This window comes from Pteropus medius, unplaced genomic scaffold (genome assembly GCF_902729225.1).
Source record: "Pteropus medius unplaced genomic scaffold, Ma_sr-lr_union100, whole genome shotgun sequence".
In the NCBI taxonomy this organism is placed as follows: domain Eukaryota; kingdom Metazoa; phylum Chordata; class Mammalia; order Chiroptera; family Pteropodidae; genus Pteropus; species Pteropus medius.
The window spans coordinates 1,642,137-1,662,245 of NW_024340700.1; the positions used below are offsets into that span (position 1 = coordinate 1,642,137).

The 20,109-nt window shown below is 56.6% G+C and overlaps 1 protein-coding gene across 1 annotated transcript in view; it reads left to right on the forward strand.

Annotated features, from left to right (window-relative positions):
• IGF2R (insulin like growth factor 2 receptor) overlaps positions 1 to 14,908 on the forward strand; it is a 108,146-nt gene extending 93,238 nt beyond the window's left edge. The window contains 10 exon segments of the mRNA XM_039881137.1: positions 3,933 to 4,079; positions 5,217 to 5,451; positions 6,178 to 6,314; positions 6,694 to 6,808; positions 7,717 to 7,863; positions 8,456 to 8,643; positions 9,855 to 10,041; positions 11,490 to 11,639; positions 12,687 to 12,756; positions 13,516 to 14,908. Of these exon segments, the coding sequence (XP_039737071.1) occupies positions 3,933 to 4,079; positions 5,217 to 5,451; positions 6,178 to 6,314; positions 6,694 to 6,808; positions 7,717 to 7,863; positions 8,456 to 8,643; positions 9,855 to 10,041; positions 11,490 to 11,639; positions 12,687 to 12,756; positions 13,516 to 13,932 (1,793 nt within the window). The 3' untranslated portion in view covers positions 13,933 to 14,908.
• Positions 14,909 to 20,109: the final 5,201 nt, after the last annotated feature.

The following is a 20,109-nucleotide window of genomic DNA, read 5'->3' on the forward strand; positions in this document are numbered from 1 at the left end:
CTCATTACTACTTGTCCTGACGACAGCCATTCTGGCGGGTGCGAGGTGGTATCTCATTGTGGTTTTGATTTGCATTTGCCTAATAGCTAGTGAAGTTGAGCATCTTTTCATATGTCTTGTTGGCCATTTATATGTCTTCTTGGGAGAAGTGTCTGTTCAGGTTCTCTGCCCATCTTTTAATTGGATTGTTTTTTTGTTGCTGAGTCATTTGAGTTCCTTATTTTGGATACTGGCCCCTATCAGAGGCGTTGCTTGCAAATGTCTTCTCCCATTTAGAAAGTCGCCTCTTTGTTTTGTTAGTTTCCTTTGTTTCCTTGGCTGTGCAGAAGCTTTTTAGTTTGATATAGTTCTGTTTGTTTGTTTGTTTTGCTTTTACTTCTCTTATTCTTTGAGGTCAAATTTATAAAATCTTCTCTAAAACCAAGGTCCAAGAGTTTAATACTTGTTTTCTTCAGTGCAACTTATCATTTCATGTCTCATATTTAGGTCTCTAATCTATTTCGAGTTAATGTTGGCGTACGGCGACACTATTTTCTAACTAACATTGCTGATTTAATTCTTACTGGGAAGTCTGACAGACTTTCGGCAGCCATAGTCACCTCAAATTCAGACGTTAGCAAATGAAAGAAGACCCCGGGACCAAAGCAGGTCCAGCAAAGCCATGCGTGTGACTTCTGAGGACGTTATTAATTTGTTTCGTGTGCATTTAAAAAATAATACTGGCTTCTGTTATAATGAGTAACATTTTGTTACAGTTTCTTTTGCATGTTTTCTCTTGGCCCCTCTCACTGAATTAGGAGAGTACGGCCCCCACACTCAGAACAGTTGGGTGATGTGCCTGGTGTCACACAGCTCTGCAGTGGCAGCAAGGCCCCTGCCTGCTGCTCAGGAGAAGAGGTCTTTGCTCCAGGCGACCCAGCTGGACAGCCCCTAATCTGTGCTCCTGAAATCCATGAGGCTTAGAGAACTTAGTCCTTTGACGTGAACTGACCGAGGCTACTTGTGGTTTGTGTTTGTCCCACCTAATGCGAATATTCCTACCTCTAGCTGCAGAAATATGAATGTGCTTGATCACGACACTGTGCGCGCGCGCCTGTGTGCATGCATGTGTGTGTGCGCCACACACGCGTGTGTTTCTGTGGGTGTCTGACGAGGAACCCCGCGTAAGCTCACACCGCCAGGTGATCCGCGTCTGCTCGCTTCGTGCTCACACTGCTGGCAGGCCCACGGGTGGACGTGCTCTGGACTCCTGCTTGTTCTCAGAGCAGCTGCTCCTTGAGACCGTTCAGTGTTTACATGTTTTTAGAGACAAGGGCTCTCACGCTGAATATTTATTCCAGCTTTGGAAAGATTTTAAAGCTATTTTTCTTCCCCTGTGGTTTTTATCTTTAGTGGAAATACTTATTCCACTTGAGTTTCTAGGAAAAAAGATTCTCAGTAGTAATGACAAATGAAATTCCCGACCAGCTGCCTCATCTGTTTTTGTGGCTGTTCTTGGGCAAGGGAATAAATACATGGATTGAAAGTACTTGGCCCGTGCAACGCCTGGCTGTGGAATGTCTTGCCCTTACTGTAGACGTCTCGTTTCTAGAAAGGGTGGCTTGGAGCTCTGCTTGTGAGCGTCGAAGCACTAGGTTTCCCACTTCGCAGTGGCATGGTCTCGGTGCCACACACTTCTCTGTCATGACACTGAGAGACATTTGAAGACTTCTCCCCTTTCCTTCTTCGAACTGGTAGCATGGAGCATTGAGACCCTAAGTACAGGGCACGGCCTGGAGGTGGCGAGGGATCCCGGTGTGTGGCAGGCTGCCCAGCGGAGCAGTGAGCTCCGTCTGGGTGGTTCCATTGGTGGTGACTGTCCCTCCCTTTTGGAGGGAGGGCGCCGGGGGTCCCCCGGAGCAGCTGGAGGTTTGCGGCTATGGCAGCGGCCGCTTTCTGCAGCCCCGGTGGCAGGTCCCAGGTTGGACATCAGGGCGAGGACCTGTGCCTGAGTCACGCCGTTTTCCAAGGCTCGTGCTCTTCTTCCGAACAGGGAACCCCCGAGCTGCTGAGGACCAGCGACTGCGACTTCGTGTTCGAGTGGGAGACTCCACTCGTCTGTCCCGACGAGGTGAAGGAGGACGGCTGCTCTTTGACGGACGAGCAGCTGCTCTACAGCTTTAACTTGTCCAGCCTTTCGAAGAACACCTTCAAGGTAACGCCCGGTGATCTCGGGGGCGGCCGCCTGGGTTCTTGCTGATGCTCACTGTGCGCGAGGTACTGTGATGTCTGTGGCCCCTAGCGGACACGTGGCCACTGTGGCAGTGCATGGCGTGGGTATAGCATCGGCCTGTCGGGGCTTCTGGGTCCTGTGGCTAACCAGTCCCTCCCAGCACGAGCTGTGCCTCCTGGTTCAGGGTGTTTCATTCCTTAGGGCTTTGTAAGGGTTAAATAACCCAGCGAGGTCAGCAGGGGGCCTTAATATCACAGATGCTGAACGGGAGGTAGCTCGGGACGTGCTCATTACCACGTACACAGAGGCGGGGCCAGGTCAGGGGCAGCTGGCAGAGGCCACGTGGACTTCCAGTCCTTGCTCAGCCCTGCTGTGAGAGAGAGAGAGAGAGAGAGAGGCGGCTGTTTTGCTGACCACAGAGGATGGCCATAGGGAGCTAGATGTCCCCCAGACTGAGATGTGTTTGAGTGAGCTGGGCCCATCTGCCACCAGCCCGCATGGCGTGGGCTGTTCTCTGTGTCCATGAGGCCGTGGGCATCTCGGTCAGTGACGGGCGGACCCCAGATCTCTGGGCCTGTGACCTAGATATCCTGAGTAATACAGCTGTTGGTCGTGCCCATGAGACCCTGGGGACAGCAGCCGATGAGAGGTGACCCCTGACTTGTGCGCCCTGGGTCCTGTGATGGAGACCTTGGCCAGACATAGGCCCCCCGACAGGTGTGCAGAGGGCAGGGTGGGCGAGAACGGCAAGGTCCATGTCTGATCATGTCCTCGACATCCCCGTGTCGCAGGCGGGAGACGTGGCTTCAGGAAGGGGGATGAGCAGCTGGAGGTCTCACAGGTGGCCCCCTGCTGTAGGCCGGCTGCTGAGGACGGCCAGCAGTGCGTGCTGCCACCAGGCGGGGCAGGCCAGGGGGCAGAGGGAGGCGTGGGTCCTGTCCGTGGTCGGAGGGAGATGCCCAGGGAGCGGGCAGGGCGTCGCCCTCCTGGGGAAGGCTGGGACTGGAGGGTAAGAGGGTGAGGTCCGAGGCTCAGGGTACAGCACGCAGGCGCAGCCCGTGCTCCTCCTGCACACGCCACCTCCCTGCAGTGGTGGCGCTGTGCACCCGGAGGCCTGTCCACAGCCACGCGTGCTGTTGTCCGTCCAGGTGACTCACGACTCGCGCACCTACAGCGTGGGGGTGTGCACGGCGGCGGCGGGCCTGGACGAAGGCGGCTGCAAGGACGGGGGTGTCTGCCTGCTCTCCCAGACCAAGGGGGCGTCCTTCGGACGGCTGGCGTCGATGAGACTGGATTACAGGCACCAGGACGAAGCTGTCATTTTGAGTTATGCCAATGGAGACCTTTGTCCTCCAGGTAAGTCTCTGCAGTGGGCCGGCGTTTACCTTACTGGGAGCACGGGACGAGGCCCGGCAGTGGGAGAGAGCTGGGAACCAGGCTCCGACCCCTGTGAGTGCCGGGCCCTCAGGTTGGATCGTGGGCGTCCGTCCAGCCATCGGGGACGAGGGCTCAGGCCTCGGAGCTCACTCTGGCCTGTGCCCTGCTGGTCACTGGCCTGTGCACCGCTGGTCACGCTGGCGGGCGGCCGGGTGGTCCCGAGGCTGGTTCTGGGGAGACCGCTTGGAGGAGGGCCTCGCCGAGCAGCTCTCGGTGCCCGCACCAGGGAGCACAGCCGGTGTGGTGTTGGGCGTGTGCATCACACCGATGTCCTCCTTCCCAGAAACCGAGTACGGTGAGCCCTGTGTGTTCCCCTTCACGTTCCGCGGGAAGAGCTACGAGGAGTGCGTCGTGGAGAGCAGGGCGAAGCTGTGGTGCGCCACGACCGCGGACTACGACCGCGACCACGAGTGGGGCTTCTGCAGGCACTGTGAGTCGGCGCGGCCTGGGGGCCTGGGGCCTGGGGGCCTGGGGGGCCTGGGGCCTGGGGAGGGCTGAAGCGGGTCTGGAATGGAGTCTGGGGGCCCTGGGCGTGCGTCTGGGGGTCTGGGTGTGGGTCTGGGGAGTCTGGGCGCGGGTCTGGGGCCCTGGGCGTGGCCTGTGCTCCCGCCCTCGCCGCCTGGGGCTCGGACCGTGCGGCTCGCCGAGTGACAGCAGCAGTCCCATCGCGTGTCATGTTCTCTCATCGGGGCTGCTTTTCGTAAAGGACGTTCTGAGTTGTTCCAGGGCGTGTATTGCATAACCACGTGTTGACCACAGCAGGGGTCACACGCACATGCTGGGTGGGTAGCTCGGCCACTCACTAGCTCAAGAGGTTTGTGTCCACACACCAGTTTTCAGCACTGGTGATTGAGATTCATGCCTCTGCAGAGTTCCTGCTTGTCATGGGTCTGCAGGGCGGCAGGAGAGTGATCAGGAAGAGCAGGGGTCTCTCGTCGGCTTTCTGCTCCATGGTAAACACAGGCCAGGAGCTGGGGTCTCACGGTGAGCCAGACTTAGCTCACTTGTGCCTGTGATGTTTAGACAGTGGTGACATGAGAGAATCCTACTAGTGCGTATGGCACAAGCTCCTGTGAGTTCCCGAGGAACGTGAGATGAGAAAAATGGGGAAAAGTTATTTAATTCTTGTACGGGATCAGAGAACAAAGCAATATATATTAAGGAATTATGAATGTTAAATTGGTCAGGGACTACTATAGTCTTGAGGCTTGTCGTGGCAGGAATTTTCTCCTGGTTTGTTGGATGATACTCAAACATTTTTAGGTTGTTGTGGGTGTCTTAATCATTACTTTATTTTTTGTTGTTTGTGCACGAACCGAATTTTAATAGCTGTCTTTGGGGAATTGGGCTAGCGCTGCGGGGTTATTAAGGAGAACAGTGAGAGACACTCGGTCTCTTCAGGGTTAAGATGTCTGCGAATAAAACAGAGCGCGATCTGGCCAGGGCAGGTGGGGGCAGCCAGTGCCGGGCAGCGGGTGCCCGTAAACGGAGGGGGCGGGAGGCGTGCAGGGGCAGGGGCGGGATGAGGCGGTGAGGCCTGACAGCTCTCCCGCCTGCCGCTCCCCAGCAAACAGCCACCGGACGTCCTCTATCATCTTCAAGTGTGATGAGGAGGCCGACATCGGGGGGCCACGGGTCTTCAGTGAGACCCGGGGGTGCGAGGTGACGTTCGAGTGGAAAACAAAAGTCGTCTGCCCTCCGGAGAAGATGGAGTGCAAGTTCATCCAGAATCACAGAACCTACGATTTGCGGCTGCTGTCCTCTCTCACCGGGTCCTGGTTCTTCGCGCACCAAGGCGCCTCGTGAGTACCGCCGTCACTCGCCACCGTGTCAGTAAGCGGGAGCCGGAGGTTCTTGGTGGTAGGGGGCTCATGGTGCGTCGCCTCTGACTCTAGAGGCGGGACTGCCGTGTAGACTGGAGCGTAGGGTGGCTTGGGTGCCCTGTGCTCCCGGGGGCAGCCCAGAGGTGTCAGGCACGGTTTGCAAGGCAGAGGTGGACAGGAACGGAGCCTCAGCGCCCAGAGAGGCTGTCGGCCAGGTCCCCTTGGTCTGATTTGGTCCGCATTGGGGAGGGCGCCATCGGGTGCTGGGTTTCTGGGAGGCTCATTCCCTCAGCTCCTCGGCACAAGCTCCTTAGGCTGTGGTGGCCTGGCGTTCGTTAGCTGTACGGATGGCTTCCCACACGGCTCCCCGCACACGACTCCCCGCACACAGCACCTGCCCCGCCGGGCACTCTTGACCCCTAAGCATTCGCTTTGTAGGGGGATGTGGACTTGGAGCCCTTACGGCCCCTCGAGTAAGGCAGACAGCTCACCAGGGTTGGGCTGCTGCCTGTCCCAACTCGAAAGCCCTTCTCAGCCCCACGGCGTCTCCAGATTTGTCCTCATGCCTGGGCGGAGTGCCTTGTCTGTCAACACTTGGGCTCTCTGTCAGGAAACCGTTTTAGTGCCGCGTTCAGAGGCGCTGCACCCGAACGCGTCGGCTGAGACTGACCTTCCCCTGCCTCGTCCCTTTGTGTCGTTTCATAGGTACTACATAAATCTGTGTCAGAAAATATACAAAGGGCCCCTGGACTGCTCCGACAGAGCCAGCATCTGCAAAAAGAGCGCGTCGGGGGACGTGCAGGTCCTGGGGCTTGTCCACACACAGAGACTGGATGTCATAGGTGAGGCCTGGACCCCTGGGCGGTCACAGGCGCCGTGGCTGGGGGGTGGGGGCAGGCAGCATGCCGAGGCTCCCTCCGAGTCTTGCCCCAGCGGGGGTGAAGTACCCAGGCTCGCAGGTGCGTGTGCGGGCATTCCTGTGGGGCTGCAGAGCAGTCACACGGGGACTCGGTCGGGGTAACTCAAATTGTTAACGTCTTAACAATTTGGGGCATAAAAGTAGAGACTGGGGCTCAGCAGGTTGCAAGGTGACCTGGGGGGTAAATTTTCAGAATGCTAAACCTGTTTGCTGTCCTGGTTCTTGGCATGTACTTGACTTGCGACATTGAAGGTTTTTATAACACACTGGAAATAACGTCCGTGCGATCTTTTGTGTTTCAGACGACAAAGTCATTGTAACTTACTCAAAAGGTGACCCGTGTGGTGAGAACAGGACCACGTCCACTGTCATAGAACTGACCTGTGCAAAGACAGTTGGCAGGCCTTCATTTAAGAGGTGGGCGTGCAAGGGTCTCCAGGGGACTGTGGAGCCTGTGCCGGGAGCAAGTCAGAACTTCTCTCTCTGGTTGTCACTTGGGGTTTGTGAACGTGTGAGCAGGGTCACAGTAGGGAGGGGACTGGCTGCTGAGAGTTGGGGCCGGGGGGGAGGTGCAGGGCTGCTGATTATCTGCAGCGTGCACGGCTGCCCCACACAAGGAAGCGTGCTGGGACCAAGGCCACCATGTGAAGCAGCATTTAAGTGGCCTCCGTCTTCGAATGTCATAGAACAAAAGGGACATTGATCGGTGCCAGCCAAGGCCAGTGTTCAGGTGGCCTGTCAGGGATCCACGGACAGGTGGGGCCAGCACCTGGATTGCTCTTGGAATATACTAGAATTCCCCAGGCAGTTCTGCTTGTGGTGCTAAGGGGGAGTTTGGCCAGCAGGGGGAGCATGTGAGCTGCTGTGCGTGAACAAATGATTCCTCGCAGAGCTGGACTTCTGCCAGGGCAGACCCAGGAGCCACTGTCCAAGGCTTTACTCGCTCCATGAGTCTAAAGCTTGTCAAATGAAAATTCAAAGATCTAGGAGCAAATTTGTCCAGCTTTTAGATGTTACACAGTTCCTAAATTTAGGGAAACTATGCCAGATCCTTGCCCGCTTTTCACATTGTGGGGGTGCTCGCCGGCCCTCTCCTGTGATCTCGAGGAGAGCAGGCGGGGTGGCCATCCTGGCCCGGAGCTGCCTGCCCGTCGCGAGAGGCCCAGGGCGGGCTTGGAGGTGGGGGTCTCCTCGGGGAGGTGGGGGTCTCCTCGGGGACCTGGGGCTCTCGGGCAGCGCGTCCTCAGGGTGCGAGGCCTTGTGCTGCAGCCCCTCGCACGGCCGCGTCTGCGGGATGTGACCGCGCCCCTGCCGTCTCCTTCCAGGTTCGACGTAGACAGCTGCACTTACTACTTCAGCTGGGACTCGCGGGCCGCCTGCGCCGTGAAGCCGCAGGAGGTGCAGATGGTGAATGGCACGATCACCAGCCCTATAAACGGCAAGAGCATCAGCCTCGGAGACATTTATTTTAAGTAAGTGAAACGTGTTCCTCTGAGAACTGCCACATATTTAAAATTAAACCAGCCATTCAGATTTCACTCTAGTGGGAAGTGCTGCAGTAAATAGGCTGTATGTTTTAGTTACTGTTCCTAGGTAGTCGTCACGTTTTGCTTAAACCAAGGAAAAGCATTACTCAACTATTAAGTTTTAACGCCAAAGATGGTGAATTCTCTCGAGTAAAAATAAAGTTACTTGTTCTCCCTCGCTTCCTAATAAACCCAGGGATCGAAGCCCAGACTTTCTGAAACAATTTTTCATCAGGAATCTGGGGGCTTATCAGCTTGTGAAAAAAAGTCACTTTCTCAGCAGTATCTACTGGGGCAGTTGCTGGGGTGACCGACCATGCCTGCTGGCTGTGCCCAGGGCAGGGCCAGGCGGGAGGATGATGGGGAGGAAATTGGCACCTGCCGGAGTGTCCACGGCTCGTGGACACACCACCCAGACTGGGTGGCGGGAGACCCGCAGCGTCCCACAGCTGTGGGGTGGTGCCCGCACCTTGGGTCTGTAAGGAATGGCTTTCTTGAGGGGCTGCTGGAGTCACTGCCACCTCTTTCGTCTCTTCAGGCTATTCAGTGCCTCCGGGGACATAAGAACGAATGGGGACAAATACCTGTATGAAATCCAGCTTTCTTCCATCACAAACTCCAAAAATCCAGCGTGCACCGGAGCCAACATCTGCCAGGTCAAACCGAATGACCAGCACTTCAGTAGGAAAGTTGGAACTTCTGATAAAACCAAATACTACGTTCAAGGTAATCCGTTTCTCCATCGTTGTGACATGTTTAAGCTCCTTGAAGGAAGGGCTTTAAAACTTTCATGACCAGCCCCGCAATCGAGATCGCAGGTGCAAAGCCCTGCTCGGATGCTGCCTCGACGTGCAGTCGTGAGAGCAAGTCGAGCAGCCTGGGTCTCGGGGCCGCCTCTGTGGACGTGGCTGCCTCACACACGCCTCGGCCCTCCGAGTGCGGCCGACTGGGGAGTTGGGAGAGGGCCGAGTCCACCCCAGGCCCTTCACTTCTGACACCAGTTGCGAGTTCGGGGGGCTCCCATCACTGCCCTGAAGTTCAGTGATTCCCTGAGGACGCGAGAACTCACCGAGCCGTCACAGTCACGGTTATAGTTTGTTACGTGAAGGTGTAGTTAAAAGTCAGCCACGTGAAGAAGCACGGAGGGGCGTCCGGGGGAGCCAGGCGCTCCCTCGTTCTCCCCCTGTGGAGTCGGGGTGCATTACCGACCCAGCGTTGGTGACAATGTGCATGGATTGTTGCCAGTCAGGGGAGCTCAGTGCCCCTTGGTGGCTTGGGTTTTATTGGGGTTCCATTGCATAGTCTTGGTTGGTTGGCTGGCTGGCTGGCTGGCTGGCTGGCTGGCTGGTTGGTTGGTTGGTTGGTTGGCTGGCTGGTTGGGTTGGTTGGCTGGCTGGCTGGCTTTGCTGTTTGGCTGGTTGGCTGGCTGGCTGTTTGGCCAGCTGGCTGGTTGGTTGGTTGGGTTGGTTGGTTGGTTGGTTGGTTGGCTGGCTGGCTGGTTGGTTGGTTGGTTGGTTGGTTGGCGGCTGGCTGGCTGGTTGGCTGTTTGGCTGGCTGCTGGGTTGGTTGGTTGGTTGGCTGGCTGGCTGGCTGGCTGGCTGGCTGCTTGCTTGGTTGCTTACCTGGCAATCTCAGTCCCCAGGTAGGCTGATACTGCATGGCCAGCCTCCACTCCAGAGCGTGTGGTTAACTGAGGACAGAGGCCAGACCTCTTTTTGGGGAGGTTTAAGTCTTTCCTGCACACTGACTTGAGGCAGGGGCTCCATAATATGTGCCAGGGGGTCTGGAGAAGAGTGCACGTGGAACATCTGATGCACGACACTCATGTCTGATTTTAACTCTATGCGAACTTTTTACAGGCTCTGAAGATAAACTCGGCCCATTACTGAGGTGTCAGTGCTAACGTTGCTGTGGTATGTATGCCTCTTTTTTGACAGATGGTGACCTGGACGTGGTGTTTACCTCATCCTCTAAATGTGGGAAAGATAAGACAAAGTCTGTGTCTTCTACCATCTTCTTCCACTGCGACCCTTTGGTGAAGGATGGGATCCCTGAGTTCAGCCATGAGACTGCCGATTGCCAGTACCTCTTCTCCTGGTACACCTCTGCCGTGTGTCCCCTGGGGTAAGTGCGGGGTCCTGGCGTTGGTAGGAGTTGCTGTCGGTCACTTTCCTCTTTGGATGGACACTTACCAGTTGTACCTCAACCGCCGCTCTTGAAACTTAGCTCAGGCGTAAGTTCATATGGGCGTTTACCCTGGTGCTCTATCGTGGAGAGGGTTCAAACCCACAGAGTCCGGAGGAAGTGGCCGAGGCAAACCCCACGTAGCCAGCGCCTAGCTTCAGCAGTTGTCCACATCCCGCCCTCTTGACCCACTCCACGTCAGCACCCTGTCACCCTGTCACCCCCAGCAGCCTTGGCCTTCTGCCTTTGTGCGCCCCGGGCCCTGAGCACCCCTCACTTTGCTTGCATCTTTCTCCCGCCCCCACCGCCCCCCGGCTCCAGGGAGGCGGGGCCGTGTCCTGTCTGTTCCCAGCAGAGCTTTCTGTTTTAACACAGAGTACTGTGTGGTAAAGGTCACTTTAACGTGAACGAAATATGTTTTCATTTGAATGAATGAAGAGTTCCTCTACAGATCCTGAAAATCATCTGTAGGCCAGATGTTCACAGGAAGTACACGTTTCTGCTCTGAGGGGCTTCTGGTGACCGGGCCTCTGTGTGGCTTCGGGGGACCTGCCTCTGTCATGTCCTGCGGCCTTCACTTCTTGGCCCAGCTACACTGTCCCAGTTAGAGCCCCTCATCCAGAACAAAAAGTTATAAACCGCTTTCCTCGTGGATTTATTTTGTGTCGCATCCGGCTGCCATGGTACAGAAGCTTGTCATTCTCTGTCCTGAGACTTTAAGGTCGGAGGAGACTGAGGTCTTGCTGTGTCGTTGTTGCTTTCCTTTCATGGTGAAGGGACCCACAGCCAGCAGAAAGTGACAGGGACAGTGCGGGGAGATCCAGACCACACCTTCCAGATCTTCGATCAGTTTCGTCTTATTTGTCCTATGGGTGCTAGCCCAGAAAAAAAGGTCAGCTTTTTCCTGCGTTTTCCAGGAACACAGATGTAGGGCAAGTCTCAACGAATTTCTAAACATTGGTGCCACATGAACGATGTACATGGTGCCGTGACACAAACGTCCAGTTCTGTGAGCAGAAAGAGAAGTCAGTGAAGACGTTTCCGATTTCGTATCGTGAATGTTCAATGTCATGGAAATACACTGCTTTTTCCATACACGGGTTGGAATTGTGAAATTTCAGCTGAGCGGACAGCGACTGTGTTTGTCACTAGCCCTGCCTCCTGGGACTTAACAGGCCTGAATGGAGAATGGCTCCTTGGGGTGCCTGTGCTGTGCCCCGCACTCCTGTTTTCCGGTACTCCTGCCTGAGCTCGCTGTCGGCAGAGTGTTCTCACGGCGGGTGGCTCGTGTTGGGTGTGGCGTCGGCGGTCAGCGCCACTCCCCGCGTTGGGGTTGCTGCGGTCTTCGCCGTGGCGGCAGCGTCCTGAGCGCCGTGGCTTCCTTCCAGGGACTTCGATGGCGCGAGTGCCGAGGAGGACACGCCGGAGCACAAGGGGCTCTCGGAGAGGAGCCAGGCCGTTGGGGCGGTCCTCAGCCTGCTGCTGGTGGCGCTCACGGGCTGTCTGCTGACCCTGCTGCTCTACAAAAAGGAGAGACGGTGAGGACGGGCGTGGCCGCGGGGCCGGAGCGAATCCTGGCCTCGGATTTCCTTCCCTTCCCCCCTTCCCTTCCCTTTCCCTGGAGCCCCGGGCCTGGAGCTCTGTTAGCACTGCGGGCGTGGTCTCCAGGTGTGTTTCTCACACGTCTGCGTTTTATGACGAGGTGTCCATTTGACCAGAGCCGTGAACCTGCCCCAGGTGCTCGAGTCAGGTCTCACCTTGCGTGGCGGACACTGTGGGCTCTCGGCCTGGCTCACCCGTTTCCAAGACGTCAGTCTCTGGATGTGTTTGAAGTTGGACAGACGTTAAACTACCTGTCATGAGCGGACTTCCTGCTGGTCTGCTCTTTCCTCCCCTCCCCCCTTCTCATCTTAAAAGTGAGCATTATTAGGCGCCTGCTGTGTGCCAGGTACAGCCTCGTCCTCTTGGCTCCCCTTTGCTAGCTAAAAGGGCTCGTGTGTCATCACGTGTGGCTGTCCAGCAGATGGTTATTTCGCTGGTGAATGAGGCACGGGGCTCAGAGCTCTGTGCACACTTGGCCCTGGCTGGCGGTGGAGGAGGAGGCCATCTCGGGGGCCCTCGTCCTCTTTCGTCAGGCAGAGGAGCTGGAGGCAAGGGGCTGTCGAGAATTACTGGCAGAGACCACCGGGGTGGCAGGGTTGGGGCCGAAGGTCTGGGCGTGAGCTGGCCTGGGTTAGTCACCTGGCCCCGGCCGTCTCCGCACAGCCCCGGAGATCAGAAACTGTGGTGGCATCACATCCACACGTGGAAAAGCGGGGACCCCAGTGTCCCTGCGGCACCTCGCTCTAGCCCTTGCTAAACCGCGAATGGAGCGAGATTTGCATCCTGCTCTGATTCTGAAGCGTTCCTGCCTCTGCACTGGTTCATAACCCTGCCACTGCGGGCTCAGCGTCCCATCCGAGCGGGGCAGCGGTGGGGGGTGCAGCCCCTCTCTTAGCCAGGACCGGAGGGGCCACCTAGGAGCAGCTGGCCAGTGGGCGGCTCAAGCTACTGGTTCTTCCCGGAGTGACTGTTGTCTCTCACAGGGAGACGGTGATGAGTAAGCTGACCAACTGCTGTAGACGGAGTGCAGACGTGTCCTACAAATACTCAAAGGTAATTTCCTGCCTCCGCCTCGCCCCTCGCAATAGCGAGCTGGGGATGTTGTTAACACTTGGTGATGATCGAAAATCCTCATCACAGGCAATTTGAAGTAGAAAGGAAAAACGTCATCTCCCATTGCTTTTAACCCTAACATACTTCTGTCTTTTTTTTTTAATTCAAGTTTTTCACAACGTGGTTGCAACTGATTTCCTAGAACATTTAATGGTTACGTGGCAGCTCCTGCCTTTTTTTTGGCTATTCTAAAAAAAGTTACATATCATAATGGAAAGTTTGTGCATTTGGCATTTGGATGGTTTCCTTCAAATAAATCTCCAGAAAAGAGGCATCTTGTGGACCAAAGGGCATGAATATGCTCGTGGCTCTGTGCGTGCTGCCAAGCCTTTCTAAAAAGCTTACCTCGGATGCATACATGTGTCCTCTCTGTGGCTCTTCCTCAGCACACGTCCCCCTCCTGCCCTGCCCCCTGTGGCACCCGGTTCTGGATGAGCGGTAGGAAGGTCGCAGACTCGCCAGCCAGGCCACTTTCCTGCCCTTGCGACACTGTGCGCCTTGGCTGGGCCTTAGCAGGAGCTGGCAGTTCCAGCCCGTGCCTTCCTCTCCCGGGTTTTGTCCCTGATGGGGACCTGGGGCCGTGGTGGCTGCGGTGGGTGGGGACGGAGGGTCCCTCATTTGGGCGGGTCATGGAAGGAGGGTAACAGGAGCGGGGCAGGGTTTTGGCGGGGCTCTGTGAGCTCTGCTTTGCCCTGGCAGGTCAACAAGGAGGAAGAGGCGGACGAGAACGAAACCGAGTGGCTGATGGAGGAGATCCAGCTGCCGGCCCCCCGGCCTGGGAAGGAAGGGCAGGAAAACGGCCACATCACCACAAAGTCCGTGAAGGCCGACGCCCTCACTTCCCTGCACGGGGACGACCAGGACAGCGAGGACGAGGTCCTGACCATCCCGGAGGTGCGCGTTCACTCGGCCAGAGGGACCGGGGCGGACAGCGCACAGCAGATGAGACACCCCCAGAGGAAGGTGCTCCGGGAGCCGGGTGACGACAGGGTGGGGCTGGTGAGGGGTGAGAAGGGGGCCAGGCCGACGCCCCGGCCTGTGCCACCCAAGCCCGTGAACTCTGGCGGCCTGGTGTCCTTCCACGATGACAGCGACGAGGACCTCCTCAACATCTGAGCTCCTGGTGCCTGCAGGGGACGTGGGTCTGTCGCTGGCTCAGCCAGGCCCTCCAACCAAATAAGACTTCGACTCGATGATGCTTCTGTCATTTTTGCCTTTAACAAAACTGTTCCAAAAGGGAAGAATTTTGTGGGGGAGAGAGTGAGGTGGTCAGGCGCCGCTCACCTGTGGCTGCTCGGTCATTGGGTTGAGGCATCACGCCAGTTGCCAAAGGGTGATGCCCGGGGCCCGGGTTTTCGTCCCAAGTCCTCGTGTGAGAGCACAGCTGCTCTGTGCTCCACAGTGCGTGCACGGGCCGGTGCATCCGGGGACAGAGGGCTGTGTTTGAGGAAAACCCTTGCTGCTTTAGGCCCTGTAGGGTGTTTGACCATTATATTTTAGCATTTAATTCTCTCCTCCTATTTATTGACTTTGACAATTACTCAGGTTTGCGAAAAAAAAAATAAAAAAAAAAAACACAAAAAACAAACCACCCACCCAGCAGTTTCTTCTGCCGACAGGAGGCGACATGCTGGTTCATCCGCTGCCGGCCGGGAAGCTGCGTGTGCTGGGTTGGTTCATATAAGGTTTTGAGCTAGTCAGTCATGTATCCTGAGTTAGAGTACTTCCTCTGTCTCTTCCTCTTGGCTTTCTTTTTCTTGAGGGCGCGCCCGCACGCGCCGGGGTCCCTGAGTGCTGGGCCGGCGGCTCGCCAGCATGCCTTCAGTCAGGGACGGCCGCAGCTTTCTGCGTGACCTGTTCAGCCCTAGGTGCACGGAGCACATTTTTCAGTATTTCCTTCGCCGGCTGGTGAATTCAAACCACCCACCCAAAGACTGATTTTGTGTATGCGTGAATGGAGATGCCAGAGAAAACGACTTTTACCCACTTTGGGTGGGTACAGGTCCCATCTCTTCAGGTTCTCATGATACCACCTTTACCGTGCTTATTTTTTTAAGAAAAAAAAAAAAGTGTTTATCAACCATTCGACCTATAAGAAGCCTTAATTTGCACAGTGCGTGACTTCCGGAGATCGCACGGCAGCCGCAGGCGGGGATCGCGCCCCTCGCGTTGCCCTCGGGCTCCAGCTGCGGCGGCCGAGGTCGGGCCGAGGTCGGGCCTCGGCGCTGCCGCCCCTCCCGCCGCCGGCTCCTTTCTCGAAGTGTTTAACGAACGACTTTTCTCTTATTCTAGAATTGTATATAAACACAATTGTAGTCATATATTGAAAAGCAGACCGCCCTACAGAATTCCTTGGTTTGTACTCTGTTTGGCTGGTTTATTTGATTTCAACATGAGTGTATTTTTAAAAATCGATTTCTTTTCTCATTTTTTTTTTCAATCAAATTTACTGTAATATAAGGTATTCAACAATTTCAATAAAAGATAAATTATTAACTCGGTGTTACTGCTTTTTCCCCTCGAGAGGGGAGTCGCTGAGCTCGTGGCCGGTCTGGGCCGCCCGCCTATCCTCCGGGGAGTTACGGACGTTCGCGTGGAGCTGCGGTGCCCCAGCCGACTCTCCTCCCCGAGTCCGTCCCACGCGTAGGTGCGAACGCGCCTTCGTCCGCTGGCCTGCGCTCCGCTTCAGCTAGGCCTGGTTCCTTCTGTCCTGAGAAAGCCGACCTCAGGGCCTTCCCTGTTCACCAGAGCATCCGCCGTGGGTGCCGATGTCGCCGACACCGGGAAGCGTCCCGGCGAGCAGCATTCTCCCTGGGGGCCGTGCTCTTGCACAGATTCCGAGTCTTCCATCGGAGTTACTGACTGGGAGCAAGAGCCTCCTCGGTGGTTGGTATGCGAAAGCAGACAAAGCAGAGAGTTACTGCAGCGTCAGACAGACCTCAGAGCCAGCTCCCTGCCCTTCATCTTGTCTCACCATCCAACTGGAGTTAGTTACCTGTTATTTTCTAGGCTTTTACAGTATCTCCTGATAGACACTCTGGGGTCTATAAAGCAGCGGTCCCCAGCTTTTGTGGCACCAGGGACCAGTGTTCCTATGAGAATCTAAGGTCTGACGATCTGGGGCGGAGCTGAGGCGGTGATGCTGGCGCTGGGGAGCGGCTGCAAACACAGATGAAGCTTCACTCGCTCACCCACTGCTCACCTCCCGCTATGCGGCCCGGTTCCTAACAAGCCATGCACTGGTACCAGTCCGCGGCCTAGGGGTTGGAGACCCCTGTTAAAAAGGTTTACGTTATAGCCCAGGAATCACTGGTCCCTGGGCATTGTGTCCAGGGGGGCCGCTCTCTCAGCCGCCCCGTCCTGCTAAGTCACAGGAAGCCGTCGGGGTCAGAAGGGGCCCTTGCAGGCACTCGCTTGCTCTGTGGGCAACTCGATGGCAGGAAAGCCCTTGGTCCGCAGCCCGGGTGGCCCACCTGCCCCAGTGGGCAGCTCACGGCCAGCCCGAGAGAGCAGACGTGAGCACGGTGTGTGGCAGGCACTGGCTGTGCCCGTTTCCCTAAGAGAGCTGATGCGGGCGATGGGGGTAACCTAGACGAGCTCCGCCCCTAAGCCCCTGAAAACAGAGTAACCGCCCTCGCCAGTTAGTACAGGTAGTTTTAGGAAAACTTGCTCTGATAGCAAATAGGAATTAGAGTCTTGCCAGGAAAATGATTTTATTAAGAGTACAACCTTGATATTTTCTTTTGACCGTTTTGCGACTATCAAGTGGCAGAGAAATGGAACACGGGGGTGATAAGGAAGGAGTGGGCAAACCCTCCGCCAAGGAACCAAGGAAAGAGGCATCCTGGCTCTCGCGTGAACCTTTAAGACAGTCAAAGCCATTTCTCCCCCTGCAACATAGCACGTGGTGAGTCCTTCAGGAAGGTCGACGGTCACCTGGGCGTTAGAAAAAGTGCTTTGGGATAGTCCCTTTATGTGGGCTGCAGACCTGATGGCATGTAGGTCTGGCTTCTCGGAAATCAGGTCACAAGGGGATCATGTGCGTGTTGGGAGCAGGTGGTGTGGACAGGGTCAGGCTCAGAGAACCTCCCTTCACCAGCTTCTTAAGAACACATGTCACTCACGTGCACGCACACAACTTACCTCTCCAGTCGGACTTCGTCCACTTGGGTTTGGCCTCTCGTGCCCTTGAGCTAAACCTGTGGTGCCTCCTGGGAGGAGGGCGTGGGGGGGGGCGCGCCTGGGTGCTGGGCTGGGCGGCTAGGCCGGGGGTCCTGGGGCACCTGTTGAACTCAGGCCGAAGAGATGGCGTTCGGGCAGAGAGGTGGCACTGCGCAGGCCCAGAGATGACACAGCTGTGTTGAGTTTGGGGACAGAGCGGCTGAAGGAGGCCTGGACCGTGAAGTGTCATGGAAGTCACAGTAAGCTCCGTACACTTACCCGACAGCAGTTGGGAGCTGTGGAAGGGCCAGGTTTGCTTTTGAGCAAGATGGAGTAAAAAACGTAAAGACATAGAGGCACCGCAACATCCAGATGACGGGCTGTGGGCAGCCTTGGCTGTGTGGACACCGGAAAGCCTCCGGCGCTCAGCCTGGAAGGAAATAGAAAGCATTTTCCTTCCTGATGGAGGGAATGGCCCAAGTTAGGTTTGTTAGGATTGTTAGTTACTTATATTTCTTTACCTCATTCTATTTGTTGTTTTGACCAGTTTGCAAATCAGATTCACTGAAAAATAATCTATAAGTCTTTAATGTTATTTTGATACTCGTGGTGTTAGAGAAGCTGAGGACACACAGAGTGGGGTGCAGTACCCCAGAAAGAGCCAGGAAGGGACCAGAGGGCCAGGTGACAAACCTGGTGACCCATGGCTTTGGATGTTTTTTCTCTTTAAAAAAAAAATTTTGAGACAATCAGAACATACAGAAAATGTGAACAAACAGAACCAATAAGCCTGTTTTCCCTGAACTATTAGAAGGTTTCCTCTCTGATGCCCCACTGTCCCTGGACACCTTAGGGTGCTGTCCCATGTGAGCACAGTGGAGCCACCTGGCTGAGAACAGGGTCATGTCCCCACCACCACTGCCCACGTGGAGAAAACATCGAATCCCGTGGTGAAGGGCTCAGCCCCACGAGGCTGCCCTCCGCTTTAGGTGACACTCTAAGCTGGGAGGTCCCCAGGTTCCCCACAATCCTCTCTGACTTGGCTGCAAGTCGAGGTTCCCATGTGCCCTTCCCCCTCGGATTCGGTTATTTGCTAGAGTGGCTCACAGATCTCAGGGTACCCGTCTATCAGTTTGCTGAAGGACATGAAGGACGCAGGTGAATAACCAGGGGACGAGGTACACGGGGTGAGGTCTGGGGGAGCGCCTGTCCCTGTGGAGTTGGGGTGTGTCCCCCTCCCCGCGTGGCTGTGCTCACCAGCCTGGGGGTGTCCCCAGCCCTGGGCGGTCGGGGTGTTACAGAGCCTTACGCAGGGAGCCATGATCAATTATTAACTGTTTCCAGCTCTCCCTTCTCAAGAGAATGGGGAGTTTGGGTGGAAAATTGTGACTTTCTAGTCATGACTTGGTCTTTCCTGTGATCAGGAGCCATCCCAGAGTCACCTCAGAACAAAAGACACTCCCATCGCCCAGGAAATCCCAAGGCCCTCGCCAAGAACAGGGGGCAGAGAGCGACAGGGACAGTGTATGACGATGATCCCACAGGCGGCAGCGCTGAGCACCCGCCTTAGGGAGGTCGTCCCTGTCCCGGTCCCCACCAGGGCTCATCCGCCTGGCAGCAGCTGAGTAGGGAGGGGATCTCAGAGCTGCAGCCCCCGCGGGAGGGGCTGAGGCTGGATCCCGGTGCCTGTGGAGCAGAGGTGAGCGTCCCAGGAGCGAAGGGCACCCCTGTACGTCTGCCTGTCCCTCCTGTGTGCACACAGAGGGGCCCGCCTGTCATGTGTCCTACAGCAACGTGGTTGTGGGAGCGTGTCCTCTGCCTGGCAGCACCTCGATGTCCCCTTCCAACAGCTTTGGCCCGGGCCCGTGGGGCCCAGCCCTGTGCCGAGACGGCCCCCCGGGCCCCGTCTCCTAAGATCTGGATTGTTTCACAGCAGCCAGGAGCCCCCCTGGGTAGATAGTGACGCTGGGGAAGATGCATGTGGGTCCTGGGAAAGCTGGTCGTCCCCAGCAGCTGAGGACAGAGCGAAGTGAGTCTGCTGCACCCCGGTCCGTCCCCCGCAGCCCAGGCCGAGGGCTGGTCAACCGGAAAACCAGCGACGGCTTTCGGGGCAGCCCATGCTGCTGGCCGCAGAGCGATGACCAGATAATACCCAAGTCCTGGCTCTGCTGCTTGCTTTTTGGGTGACTTTGGCAAGTCGCCTCATGGTGAAACGCAGGAACAGGGTGTGAGAGTCTCTGCCTGCGTTTGTGGGGTGAAGGCCGGAGGACCTGATTGCTGGCTCTCAGCTCTGCCCCTTAGTGAGCGGGTCCCATGCTCTGCATTTCCCCGAGGAGGGCGAGGTGGCCCAGGATGAAGGGCTGAGCCTGGGGGCCCCGGCCACCACAGACTGTTCTCTTCCATTACTCCTGTGTGCTGACTGACAGCCACCAATGCCCAGGCCACAGAGGTCGGCGGGCACCCAGGCATCCCGGAGGCACAGCTGTCGGGCACATAGAGTAGTTAGAAGCCACAGGCCTCGGGGACAGAGCTGCTCACAGGTGGACAAGGAGTGGGGCTGTGCTCGCCCGTCTGCTGCTCCCAGGAGCCTGAGCCTTTTCTCCTGGTTTATTGCCTTGAAGACACGTTACCAGTAACTGAGCCAGATAAAGCCACACACTTGTCTCCTGGTGTCTGGGGGGCAGGAGGGTGGCTGCAGCGTAGGTGGACCCTCTGCAGTCTGGGGAGAGATCCACTTCCGAGCTCACGTGATTCTTGCAGTTATAGGACCGAGGTTCTCTGTCAGCCAGAGGTGCCTCTTGGCTTCTTGCCACGTGGGTGTCCCCAGTAGGGCCACTCACTCCCTCAAAGACAGCAAGGGGGAGAGGGACGCCCAGCATGACAGCCACTACCTTACATGACATAATCACAGCAGTGGCCCTGCCGCTTTGCCATCTTCCACTGGGTACGAGCCAGTCTCAGGCCCCGTGTGTGCTCAGGGCACAACGCACCAGGAGGCGGAATCATCGGGGCACCCCACTGTCTGTCTCCCCCCTCGCCCCCTGTACACACACACACACACACACACACAGGGTGTAAGGAGCACGTCAGGCTGAGGGTCCAATTAGGGGGCTCCCCGAGTGCCCTCTGCCT